The 12,026-nt window shown below is 47.0% G+C and overlaps 1 protein-coding gene across 1 annotated transcript; it reads left to right on the top strand.

Moving 5' to 3' along the window:
- The first annotated feature begins 4,657 nt into the window (after positions 1-4,657).
- On the top strand, positions 4,658-6,462 carry LOC125508009. The gene is made up of 2 exons (XM_048672553.1): positions 4,658-4,829; positions 5,118-6,462. Exon 2 carries the CDS (start codon positions 5,270-5,272, stop codon positions 6,218-6,220), a length of 951 nt encoding a protein of 316 aa, XP_048528510.1. The 5' UTR covers positions 4,658-4,829; positions 5,118-5,269; the 3' UTR covers positions 6,221-6,462.
- The last annotated feature ends 5,564 nt before the right edge of the window (positions 6,463-12,026 follow it).

Here is a 12,026-nt window from a genome sequence, read left to right as displayed (position 1 = left end):
CCGAGATTCGATCGTCGTTATCTCAATACCTAGTTCAATCTCATTACCGGCAAGTCTCTTTACTCGTTCCATAATGCAATATCCCGTAACTAACTCATTAGTCACATTTCTTGCAAGGATTATAATGATGTGCATTATCAAGAGGGCCCAGAGATACCTCTCCGATACACTGAGTGACAAATCCTAATCTCGATCTATGCCAACTCAACCAACACCATTGGAGACACCTGTAGAGCATCTTTATAGTCACCTAGTTACGTTGTGATGTTTGATAGCACACTAAGTGTTCCTCCGGTATTCGGGAGTTGCATAATCTCATAGTCATAGGAACGTGTATAAGTTATGGAGAAAGCAATAGCAATAAACTAAACGATCAAAGTGCTAAGCTAACGAATGGGTCAAGTCAATCACATCATTCTCTAATGATGTGATCCCATTCATCAAATGACAACTCTTGTCCATGGCTAGGAAACTTAACCATCTTTGATTAACGAGCTAGTCAAGTAGAGGCATACTAGTGACACTCATTTTGTCTATGTACTAGACCATAAAGGCGCGCGTTGCTGCGCCTGTCCATTCTAAAATAATAATAATAATAGATATATTAAGAAATAATTGGAATTTTAAGTAATTTGATTGAGAAACCACATGTTTGCTTGACTACTTAAGTTTGGTTTTTGTTCTAGCACATATATATTACCAATAAAAAGATAGCGTTCAGTCGAGGGGAGCAGAGCATCTGGATTACCATATTTGGGTTTAAATGATGCATATGTTTTCAACACAATAATCATTCTTTGATGGAATACAAAGTGATAACAATGGGCACTAAACATAGCTCAATAGCCGCGGGGTTGTAGGAGAGGGTTTAAAACTATGTCATTGAGGAGATGTTGGCCGCCGCAAGCCCTCCACCTTATGCCAATTTGAATTGACCTCACATCATCCTGTGGGCTTAGGGGCGGCAAGTGGAAGGGGTAGCACCGCTGGGGCGAGGTAAAACATGAATGGAATAGTCTAATCAAACCAAGAATCTGAACCAGATACAATATGTTCAGCGAAGCATACAAACGTCATAGTTTGATCCAACAGGTGACAAAAATCTGAGGGGAAATCTTAGAAGGAAATACGTAAGGAGAGATTACTTGAAAGATAGGGGATTTCCTTCATCTTGACCAATCATCTCGGAAACTCGGGATAATGAAAAAGGGATTGGTGCCGACAGCGTTCGTATCTTCGCAGCCGATTGCACCTGGTGTGGCTGAAATGGGAAGAGTCAAGGTCTTGGTCATTGACGCTGATCTGGCACCAGTAGCGGTGAGCCGGCGACCACCGATTTCAACGTGGGGGCGTAGTCCATGGCGTGGCATGCCCATGCTTCTCTCGCTGGTGTGGAGAGTGGAGTCCCGAGGATTGTATTCTTCCCTTCTCCCACACTGCCACTGATGTTGGCCGATGGACCGCCGCTCATTGGAAGCAGTAGCGCGCCGCCGGCGCCGAGACGGCCAGTCGCATTCTCGACTAGGGGAATCAGGGAGAGACGAGGACGCACAGAACGGACTGGGAAAGAATCCTTTCTGTGGGATACGTAGGCCTTCGGCCGGACGAAGGATATATCTCCTAGCTCATTTTGTGGAGCAGTAGCCCGATCACGTGGATTGAGCGGATTGCGAGAACGAGGACAGCCTGATGGGCGCTATATCAATCTGGTACGTCGGTTAGTTTGATCAAACGGCTAAGAATCTCAAATCACCGTAGGGAGCCGTAGCTAGCTTCGTTTTACTGTTTTGTAATTCACACATGTACAAAGTTTCTGGTTAATGCAATTCTAGCATGAATAATAAACATTTACATGATATAAGGAAATATAAATAACAACTTTATTATTGCCTCTAGGGCATATTTCCTTCACCCGTCTGGAGGCCTTTCCCGGCACTTTGCCGGAGGGGGATTCAATCACGGAGGGGGTTGTACATCATCCTTGCTTCCCGCCGATGATGTGTTTGTAGTTTACCACAGACCTATGGGTCCATAGTGTGATGGCCTGGCTTATTAGGGACGATAGACTACTCATATCAATAAGGAATTCCTTCTTTTCCGATAGCCCATTCGGATAGAACTCCAAAATTAAGCGTGCTCAGCTTGGAGTAGTGTCAGGATGGGTGACCGACCGGGAAGTTGCTCCTGGGTGCGCATGAGTGAGGACAAAGTGCGCAGAAAAGACTAGTATTGATCTGTGGGGCCAGTCTAGATCCCGCCAGGAGTAACGACCACCGGCGGGTGTGTCCGGGGCGTTACAAGTTGGTATCAGAGCCGACCCTCGCGGTTACACGGATGGTTGCGGATAGGTGCGTGGTCATGTTGTTCATGACGGTTGTGACCCGTCGTGGCACACGGCATGACACATGTACTAGACTGGAAGCACAGACGTATGTGCCAAGAGGGAACGTTCGTGTGGCCCGACGAGGACGTCGGTTCCTCTGAGTGGGGGTGTATGTGATGGCCTGGCTTATTAGGGATGATAGACTACTCGTATCAATAAGGAATTCCTTCTTTTCCGGTAGCCCATTCGGACAGAACTCCAAAGTTAAGCGTGCTCAGCTTGGAGTAGTGTCAGATTGGGTGACCGACCGGGAAGTTGCTCCCGGATGCGCATGAGTGAGGACAAAGTGCGCAGAAAAGACTAGTATTGATCTGTGGGGCCAGTTTAGATCCCGCCAGGAGTAACGACCACCGGCGGCTGTGTCCGGGGTGTTACACATAGTTAGTAGCTAGATGGCTTTTTCTCTCTATTTGACCTTCAATACAATGTTCTCCTTGGTGTTCTTGGAGATCTGTTCGATGTAATGCCTTTTTGTAGTGTGTTTGTTGGGATCCGATGAATTGTGAGTTTATAATCAGATCTATCCATGAATATTATTTGAGTTTTCTGTGAACACTTTTATGTATGATTGTTATAGCCTCATATTTCTTCTCTAATTTATTTGTTTGGTTTGGCCAACTAGATTGATTTATCTTGCCATGGGAAGAGGTGCTTTGTAATGGGCTCGACCTTATGGTGCTCAATCCCAGTGACAGAAAGGGACATGACACGTATGTATCACTGCTATTAAGGGTAAAAGGATGAGATTTATTTCATACGTGAGTTTATCTTGTCTACATCATGTCATCTTGCTTAAGGCGTTACTTCATTTTTCCATGAACTTAATACACGAGATGCATGCTGGATAGCGGTCGATGTGTAGAGTAATAGTAGTAATGAATAATCGTTTCGGTCTACTTGTCTCAGACGTGATGCCTATATACAATACATGATCATTGCCTTGGATATCGTCATGATCATTTGCTTTTCTTTATATGAACTCCGATTTTGACGTTCTTGGGCTTGTTGGATTGCTAGTGAAAATCCCGATGCGTTTGTGGCCTTAGATCTACATTTTGGACACTTTTATAAATGTCAAATCATCAAACTCTCCAAAAGGCCTTAATCTGGTGCGTGGAACTTCTCTGGTTTGACCCCTAGCTTGATTTTTTTGATGTCTCGAGTTCATGAAAATGCCAGCACAACTACGAAGACCACAACACAAAAGAAAACTAAAATAAAAAGTATACAACAAACTTGGTAAAACAAGTAAATACCGAAAACTATGCATTAGAGACATGAATAAGTGCTAGATGGATATGATGTGAGAGATTTTGGCACTATAATATACTCTAAAAGTATGTATAAAATCCACTCATCAATAATCTAGGACTTCATCCTTGGTTGGCTGGGGATACAACTGTCATCCTAGCCGTCCAACTACAAATCAGTTCGTATGAATTATAACCTGCCGCCTCCTCCCTAATTAGGGTTCCGCCTCGTCTCCGGTGGCCTTACGGTCATGAGAACACAGTGGATCCCGGCCCTTGCCGGTGTGAGGGCTCCGTTTTTAGATGTGTCTTCGAAATTTGTTAAGGTTTGTGTCCTGCTCAGAAAGACGAGACAACGACGGTTCTCTGAAGATGGAATAACGTTCTCCTTGCCTAGCCCCCGTTCCCGTGGTGCGTCCAGCATTGTCGACGGGCTATGTGGAGCTGTGTCTCCTGTGAATATGTCCCTGGTGGATTTGCTCGGATCTGTTCGTCATTCGTCTATATTCGTGTGTTTTCAGGTTGCATTGTTCTGATCTATATTACTCGTCATCGACGACGGTTGTTATTTTGTTGCGCTAGTCCTGTGGAGTCTTAACACGACGTTTTCGTGACTTTGTACTACAAAGCAAGTTTTGCCCGGCTCCGGTGAGGGAGGGGCGATGACGGCGGCGCGCCTTCGCCTCGCTTCAATGCTTGTAGTCGTCGCTAGATGGTCTACGGACCTGAATGTAATTTATATTATTTCTCGTGTTTGTTGTACTGCCATGATTGAAAATTAATAGATCGGCTGAATTATAAACAACACTTGTGATGAGCAATCCAAACATTTCAAAAAAATGTCAAAAAAAGCAGGACGTTTTTATTTCGGCACGTGTGACCAAGAGTCCAAGAACCAGCAGGCTGGCTGACCCCGACAACCGAACCAACCACGCCAGCTCACACTGGCAGCACAATCATCCGCTTCAGGGCCCACCTGTCAGCGGGACATTAGCCCAGAGCCAGGCTCGCCGGGGAGGTGTAAATTGTAAATTGCGCACGAGACAGCGCTGTTCGTCGTGACCAGGGATCAAAATTGGGGGAAAAATATCTCCCCGATTGCGGCGGCCGCAAAACCAAAAACAAGATTCAGCTCATCGGTGAGCTCGCGTTGCGCTCTTGGATTCTGGGTCGTGGATTCGGCCTCTCCAATCCTGGTTAGTCTCCTCCCGTCCTTCGTCCCCCAATTTTTTTCTCGGGGAAATTGGCATCTTTCGGCGGTAGTTCGCCCCGGGATTTCGTCAAGTTTGTGAAATTCGAGGTGGATTTACTTCGGGTCTGCGATTCCCCGTACGGATTTGCTCGAAAACATTGTTTTGGATTAGATTTCTCAAGCTATCCGTGCGTCCGTGCGAGCTCTTGGATCACGGAGCAACCCTTGTGCTGACCTGATTGCGTAGCAAACTTCTGTGCTAATCTTTTCGCTTCTTGATCTGATTACGCAGATGGGTGCTACGATTCTCGCCTAAAGGATACTTCTTGGGGCGAAGCCCTCGGGGGATTGCTGGAGTTCTCCTGGGTGTTCGGTGGCAGCTAGGGTTTGCTCTTACAGAGCCCCGTCGTCTCCGCGGGCCTTTTACATTCGTGCTGTTCCAAGATGCAGCCTTCCAAGAAACTTGCTCGCGTCGACACGGCGGAGATCAAGTCGCATCTAGTCAGGAAGCTCGGCCACCAGCGCTCTGAGCTCTACTTCCATAGCCTCAAGAAGTTCCTGAGTTTCCAGCTAGGCAAGAGCGAGTTTGACAAGATCTGCGTGGCCACACTGGGGAAGGAGAACATCAAGCTTCACAATTTCCTCGTCCAGTCAATCCTCGGCAATGCTTATATGTCGCTGGGGCCACCGCCCAGCAGGCAGACGCCAACTGGGAATTCACAGACTAGCGCTGTGACGAATGGGACATTGGCCAGTGGTGTGCCGCTAGCAAGGAGAGTGCGGCCGGTGGCTAACCGTGACAAGAGGTTTGCTGATAAGCCGAGTCCACTTGGAAAGTCCCCTCTTGGTCATCCAGGGGCCGCGGAGTTTGTGTCCGTCGAGGATGGCGAGGAGGTTGATCAAGCCAGGGGCAGCCCCGTATGTGTGCAGAGTCAGAGCCCAATCAGGGCTCCATTGGGAATTCCCCCAAAGGCTCAGAATTCTCAGCCTTCGATATCTTATCCCTCAGAGATTTGCTATAATAATGGTGAATTGCCAGGTAGCGAGGACCTGTCAAAGCTACTTGAGAATAAGCTGAAAGCCGAAGGCCTTAGCATATCCGTTGAATGTGCTGATCTGCTGAACTCTGGGCTGAACGTGTACATAAGTCAGATGCTGAAGTCTTGTTTGGGGGTTGCAAAAGCAAGGGGAAAGACAATGAGGATGCCAGAAGCTAACAGGAGTGCCTCTGCTGCTGTAAATGGTGGGCGGAATAATGCCACTGCTTCAGATTTAGGCTGTTCCTACCAAGCTTCACTGGTAGATCTCTGCACAGCTGTACAGTCTAATGCTCGGTTACTGGGGTGTGACTACGCCAGGCAATACGAGAAGATTGCTTCCCACCTTGACAGCTAAATGGCAGCACCCAATTTTCTCATAGAACTTCATCGGTTGTTATGTTGGGCAGAGTAGGCAATCCTTTGCCATAGATTGGTGCTGTAGAAATCTACAGCTAGTTAGGTTGAGGTGAAGTAGATTTTGACTGCCATAGGGCTGAAGGTGTTTTTGGTTAGGATGATACATCATGGAATTTCAATACATCAAAGTTCACTTTCATTACTTGTGACTATTCACAAAATAAAGAGTTTCTGCCAATACACCTTCACTTTGTTTCCGCTGCTCACAGATTGTTTGCATACCTGTACTGATAACCAGGTTCCGTTGCTTGGATTTGTCACTGTTTTGTTTGATAATTTGAACCTGTTAGCTTCGCTCTGCTGAAGAAATATTGTTCACCCCTATTTTCTTTCATGTGTGCATAATCTTTGTTCTTTTACCATGCACTTGGAAGCAGCGTTCTTGCTAGCTGCCAAGTTGATTTTTTTTATCCTTCCGCTTCGGAGTTTCCACAGTTATCTGAATTTTGGCATGACCTGTCTATTTCTATCTTTAATAGAAACTAGCATTTGTTCTGACAGTGCAGACTAGGAGCCCTCGCAATGATTTGGAAAGGATTTACGTTTGATTTGGATCTCACGGTGCTCTGCGCCTGTGCTGTTGCAAGCTGGGCCATCGGTCACGCTGGCCTTGCTTGGAGTAGCTACAGTATCGGATGGGCTGCTACTCTACGTGCAGTTTGGGCTTCTATCCACCGGCATTCGAAGATTTTGCTCCGAGCTCGCCTGCCATGTGTGATGGCTCTCTTCATCTGCCTATTTGTGTGTTCATCCGTTTTCTGTTTGCCTTGCATTCCCCGTTGTGTCTTCAGCTTGTTTTGAGGGACTTAAGCCTTGCCCCTCCCGCTCTTCAATGCCTGATATAATGCTTCCCCTTGTGTATTCTTTCTGCTCCTATCTTCTTCCCTTGTTCCCTTTGGTTCTTCCCGACTGATGTTTGAATAACTGGCCTGTTTCCTTGCTAGATCAAACTGATCGTTCTTCATTTGGTGTCTGCTGGGTTGATTGTTAGCCTTTAGCTGATCTTCTTTCGTGTTCTTAAGTGTGTTCCCGGTTGTATTTATAGAGACTTCAGCGATTACGGAAATTTTTTTGTGATGTGGCTTGAACCTGCTCTCTCTGAGTTTCCGATATGGATCCTGCTGGATCCCGGGCTGCAGCGACTGAGAGTGGCGCCCCTGCCGTCAGTGGCACTTTATCGACGCAGAAATGGCTCACTGTTAACTTTTAAGTTCACTTTGCACAAGTACTTCCTTTGATTTTGCTCTCCATCTCAAGAACTGATGCTAGGCTTACAAATAATGGGCTGCCCTTGGTATCCTGAAGTTCTGTTGCCGGGTTAGCTATTCTTCACGAAAATTTACATCCTAAACTGAAGTGTTGGGAATGCTTCGCGAAATGGCCCTTCTTGGCTCTTCATTTGGATATTAAATGGATAAACTGCCTGAAGGTTTTGACTTGTGAATAGCCAGATGAGCTCAGTAGAAGGTGTAATTCTTTCTTTTACGTCTGTTTCGATATTAAATGGATAAACTGCCTGAAGGTTTTGACTTGTGAATAGCCAGATGAGCTCAGTAGAAGGTGTGAGAGAGTCTCTACTAATCAGGAATTGCGGTTGTGGCAGCATGCACATTAATGTTCTAGTGTGTGTGCATTTTAACACAAATTTGCTGCCTCTGCCTCTGAAACACTTTTGAGCAGCACTTTTGATATTCCTGCATAATTTCTTACCTTGTTTGGAGAAGTCGATTTGCCAAAAAAAAACTCTGCCTTAAAAATTGAGAACAAAAAAGTTATAAACACTTGAATGTGTGAGACCATACACGGACACGACATCATATCTGTTCTATTTGAAGTTGTCACTTGATCTTCACTCTGGTACTTTCAGCTAGCATGCTTCGTCGCGGTCACAAGACTGAATTAAATCCGGCGATGTGGATCAACCAGTCTGACGCTTCGTCGCTGCTGTTATTCAGAATCTGAGTATGCCGGGTACAAGATCGCTGCTGTCCTTCGTACTCGTTTCACTCATCAGTCGCCAACGAAGCTTTGGTTCCTTCACCAAAGCGCATGAAAATTATTCTGCACTCAGCTTCCATTTTTAGTGAAGCGCAGATGTACTAGTACAGTACTATGCAAGACGCCGAGAATCAAACCGCAGCATTCATCCGGCGGACAGCATCGGGCGAGTCCTCATCTGTCCTCCTGTACAATACTTGTGAACAACCATATCCATGCATGCCCATCAGAGCAACTCCAATGGGGCGACCCATTTCGTCCATTTGGATCACCCGAACACAAAAGTTGGCCCAACGGGGCGACCAAACGGACACAGCCTCCGCCTGCTGTCCGTCCCGACCCAAACTGAGTCCAAATATGAGTCACAAATGGGTCCGCGACAGACAGAAGCGGACGCTCTCGTCGCACGCTCCTGTCCGCTCTGGACCCACATATCAATGACCGCGAGCAAAGGACCGGCGCACCGGCGAGTCCACCTGCGCGCAGGGACTGCCATGCTCGCCGACGAGGCCTCCTGCGTAGGCCCGGGGAACTAGATCACGGCGGTGCCGGGGAAACGCAGGCAGACGACATGGGCCCGAGGAGACCCGGTGAGCTGCAGATCTCGTCGAAGGGGCGTCGGCCATGGCCGCTCCCGACGCGGCGGGCATCGCTGTCGCGGCTGCTTGGACGGCCCGAGTGCTCCGGTGACCTCAAGCTGGGAGGGCCGGAGGAGTTCGGCTCTGCGGCGCTGACGCGATGAAGGCGACCGCGGAGCAGCGCTAGGTCGTGGCAGCGCTGGCGGAGAGTGAGCAGAGAGGAGGAGAGTGAGCAGAGAGGAGCTATCGCTTTAGGAGGAGAGGAAATCCAGATGGGCATCGCCATGGACGAGCTTCGCAATAGAGGGGAACTGCAGCGCCATGGACGTTCATGGGGGCAGCCTCGATTGGGCACACATGGGCCAAATTAGTCAAGGAAAGGCGGGGAATCAGAGGGAAGGCGGCGGCGGAGCAGCGCCAGGGCGTGGCGGCGCTGGAGCCAGCCGGCAACGGCCGGAGCAGAGGATGGAGGTGCCGGCGACATGCACGGGGGAGGAAGCAGAGAAGGGGATCGACCGCTTCATGTGTTGTTGTTGTCCGCTTTTATGTGTTGTGCGTTGGGTGGATCCACCGGCCGCATTTGTCCGCCCCATGTCCGCTAGGCGGACAGATGACCTAAACGGATAAAAAACGGATAAAACCCGTGTCCGTTTGGGTCACCTCATTGGAGTTGCTCTTATATAGCATAAATTGGTCATCAATTCAATAATTCAAGGATACAAAATAAACAATAGTTCAACAATTTATTGCATGCCAAAATAAAATTTAATGATTCATACATAGATAGCCGATACACGCATGAATCAAACGCTTCAATTGTTGAGATAGTTGGTCCTCTGTTTCATCTTGATCATCCACTCCTTGGCTTCATCATCTAAGAGGCTAGTTCCTGCAACATGACTCTCCGGACCGAATTCCATCTTCTCCCTTGCATATCTATGAAGATCTTGCACCTCTCTTCCTTCTTTACCTCCTCCTGAAAAAAGTCCCCTCGGCCACGACATACGGATTGGTTGATGTCCCCAGACCGCTCATGCCAAAGTCCATGTCCTCGTCGGTAGCCATCTTTGCACCGGCCCTCTCAGCAGCTACCTTCCTTGTCGCTTCACACTCGCACTGCTTTGGGCAACGCTTCCTCTGGGCAACGTTCTCTACTTTGCAACTGACCGCCATGGTCAGAATTCCCACCGGTTCTGAGACATCGTCCATGCCGATGGTGGCAGCCAGAGTAGTCGGCGACGACATCAACGACGATGGATGAGGATGGCGGCGCGAACAGTGAGCTAGGAAAGAGTTGGGCGACTACGCGGAGGCGGGAAATGGAGGACATATGCAGGAGGACTGCGGTCGAAGTAGTGGACTAGTCAATTTTGAGATGATTTGGGATGTACTCCCTCCGTTTCTTTTTACTTCGCGAATAAGATTTGGTCAAAGTCAAACTACACAAAGTTTGACCAAATTTATATAGAAAAATATGAACATCTACAATAGTAAAACTATATAGTATAAAAATACATTTCGTGGTGCATCTGATAATATTGATTCCATATTGTCAATGTTTATATTTTTTAATATAAAATTAGTCAAACTTTACAAAGCTTGACTTTGACCAAACCTTATATACAGACTAAAAAGAAACGGAGGGAGTATTTGATTTGTCGGAACCAACGTCCCATATCTGTCCCAGATGTGGGCTAGGTAAAGGGAGTGTCGGTCAAACCGGGACATTTGGGTCAGATTTGCCAGGTCTGATTGGGTGTTTTTTTTTGAGCAGTGACCGGACAGGCCCGAACGTTTGAGACAGATAGGAAGGCTCCAGTCATATGTTCATTAAAGAAGTTCCGTGTTTCTGCCTCTTGCTACATTCCAGACTTTCATGGTAAAAATAACATGGAAAACTAGGGCCGTGCCTTAGCCTTGTTCCATAGAAATACTTCAATATTGTTACCAAAATGTATTCTGAAACTGGAAGTAAGTCGGTGTTCATGTAGAGCATTTACCATAGTACTTCCTCCATCTTTTTTTTACTATACATGTTAGGGTATTATGTAAACTACGTTTTGGTTCACATGAATAAATAAACATATTAACCCTACTAAACACATGTTAAAATCAAACTACACAAAAATGTAATTAGGATATTATGCCATTAAAGATTATGCTCCTATAATTCATGTGTAGAAAACCTAAAATGAAGCCCACTCTAAACATCCTGCATTTTTGTACTCAAGTCTTCTGAACCAAGCGATTTTTTCTATTTCTGTATTTTTTCTTCATTTCCTATGAACCATTTCAGCACGTGCAACCAACTAGCAGGAGTTAGGTGGCTCACCCTGATGACATAAACCAACACAACAACCCGGACGTGAATTTTTGGGACATGCGGCCACGCGCTGCCGCAATCAAGCCCGTCCGCGCGCGCATCGTGATGACTACTTTTAATAGGACATTAGGGAATACAGGGCAGGCTAATTTCCAGCTTCTGGAATACATCTCATTATGCGACACATAGTGTGGACCAGCCCCGCATTTAATACCGTACGAATACACGAGCCATGCAACGCTCAGGCAATGGAATAATTGCTCTTTGTGTTGGGTGGACATAATTGTGTGCTCGCACGAGTTCGTTTCTCGCACTGCTCATCTCGTCTTCCCGTCGTCCGTGGACGAACAGAGCTAGGTCTGGCGATGGATTTTGCACAAATGGAGATCAGGTCAGCCCGTTGAAAACATCTTTCTGATTCGTTCTTCACCTATGCCTTTGGGTGTCTTGCTTTCACATGTTTTGATCTAAATTTTGGTTGGATCCCTTAACTTAAAGTCATTGTTGGCCGTGAGTTCTCGATCTGGGTCAGCCGGTGAGATGGACCCGCCATCCCCATCTGTTTGCCTCGTTTTTGCAAATCAATCGGGACGCCTCTGTACACTGCGAGAGGTTGCTAAAGATGACCCAGGCGACAGATTTGTGGATATGCTAAATTCTGTTGAGGGTGTTGTTGAAGATGGATCATCCATAGATTGCTGGGTGCATTTACATTTTGCAGGGGCAGCTGGGCGTATTCACTCTTCTGCTGTGTCTTTACTAGATGCATCGCATGTGGGCTGTAGGAGCGATGGATTATTGCCGCTGGCCTGGGTGTGGTGCACACGCACTGCGTGGGGTTAATG

The sequence above is a fragment of the Triticum urartu genome, chromosome 5 (assembly GCF_003073215.2).
Source record: "Triticum urartu cultivar G1812 chromosome 5, Tu2.1, whole genome shotgun sequence".
Classification (NCBI taxonomy): Eukaryota; Viridiplantae; Streptophyta; class Magnoliopsida; order Poales; family Poaceae; genus Triticum; species Triticum urartu.
Note: the sequence above shows the minus strand (reverse complement) of the source record. Positions and strands in the feature narration are given on the sequence as shown.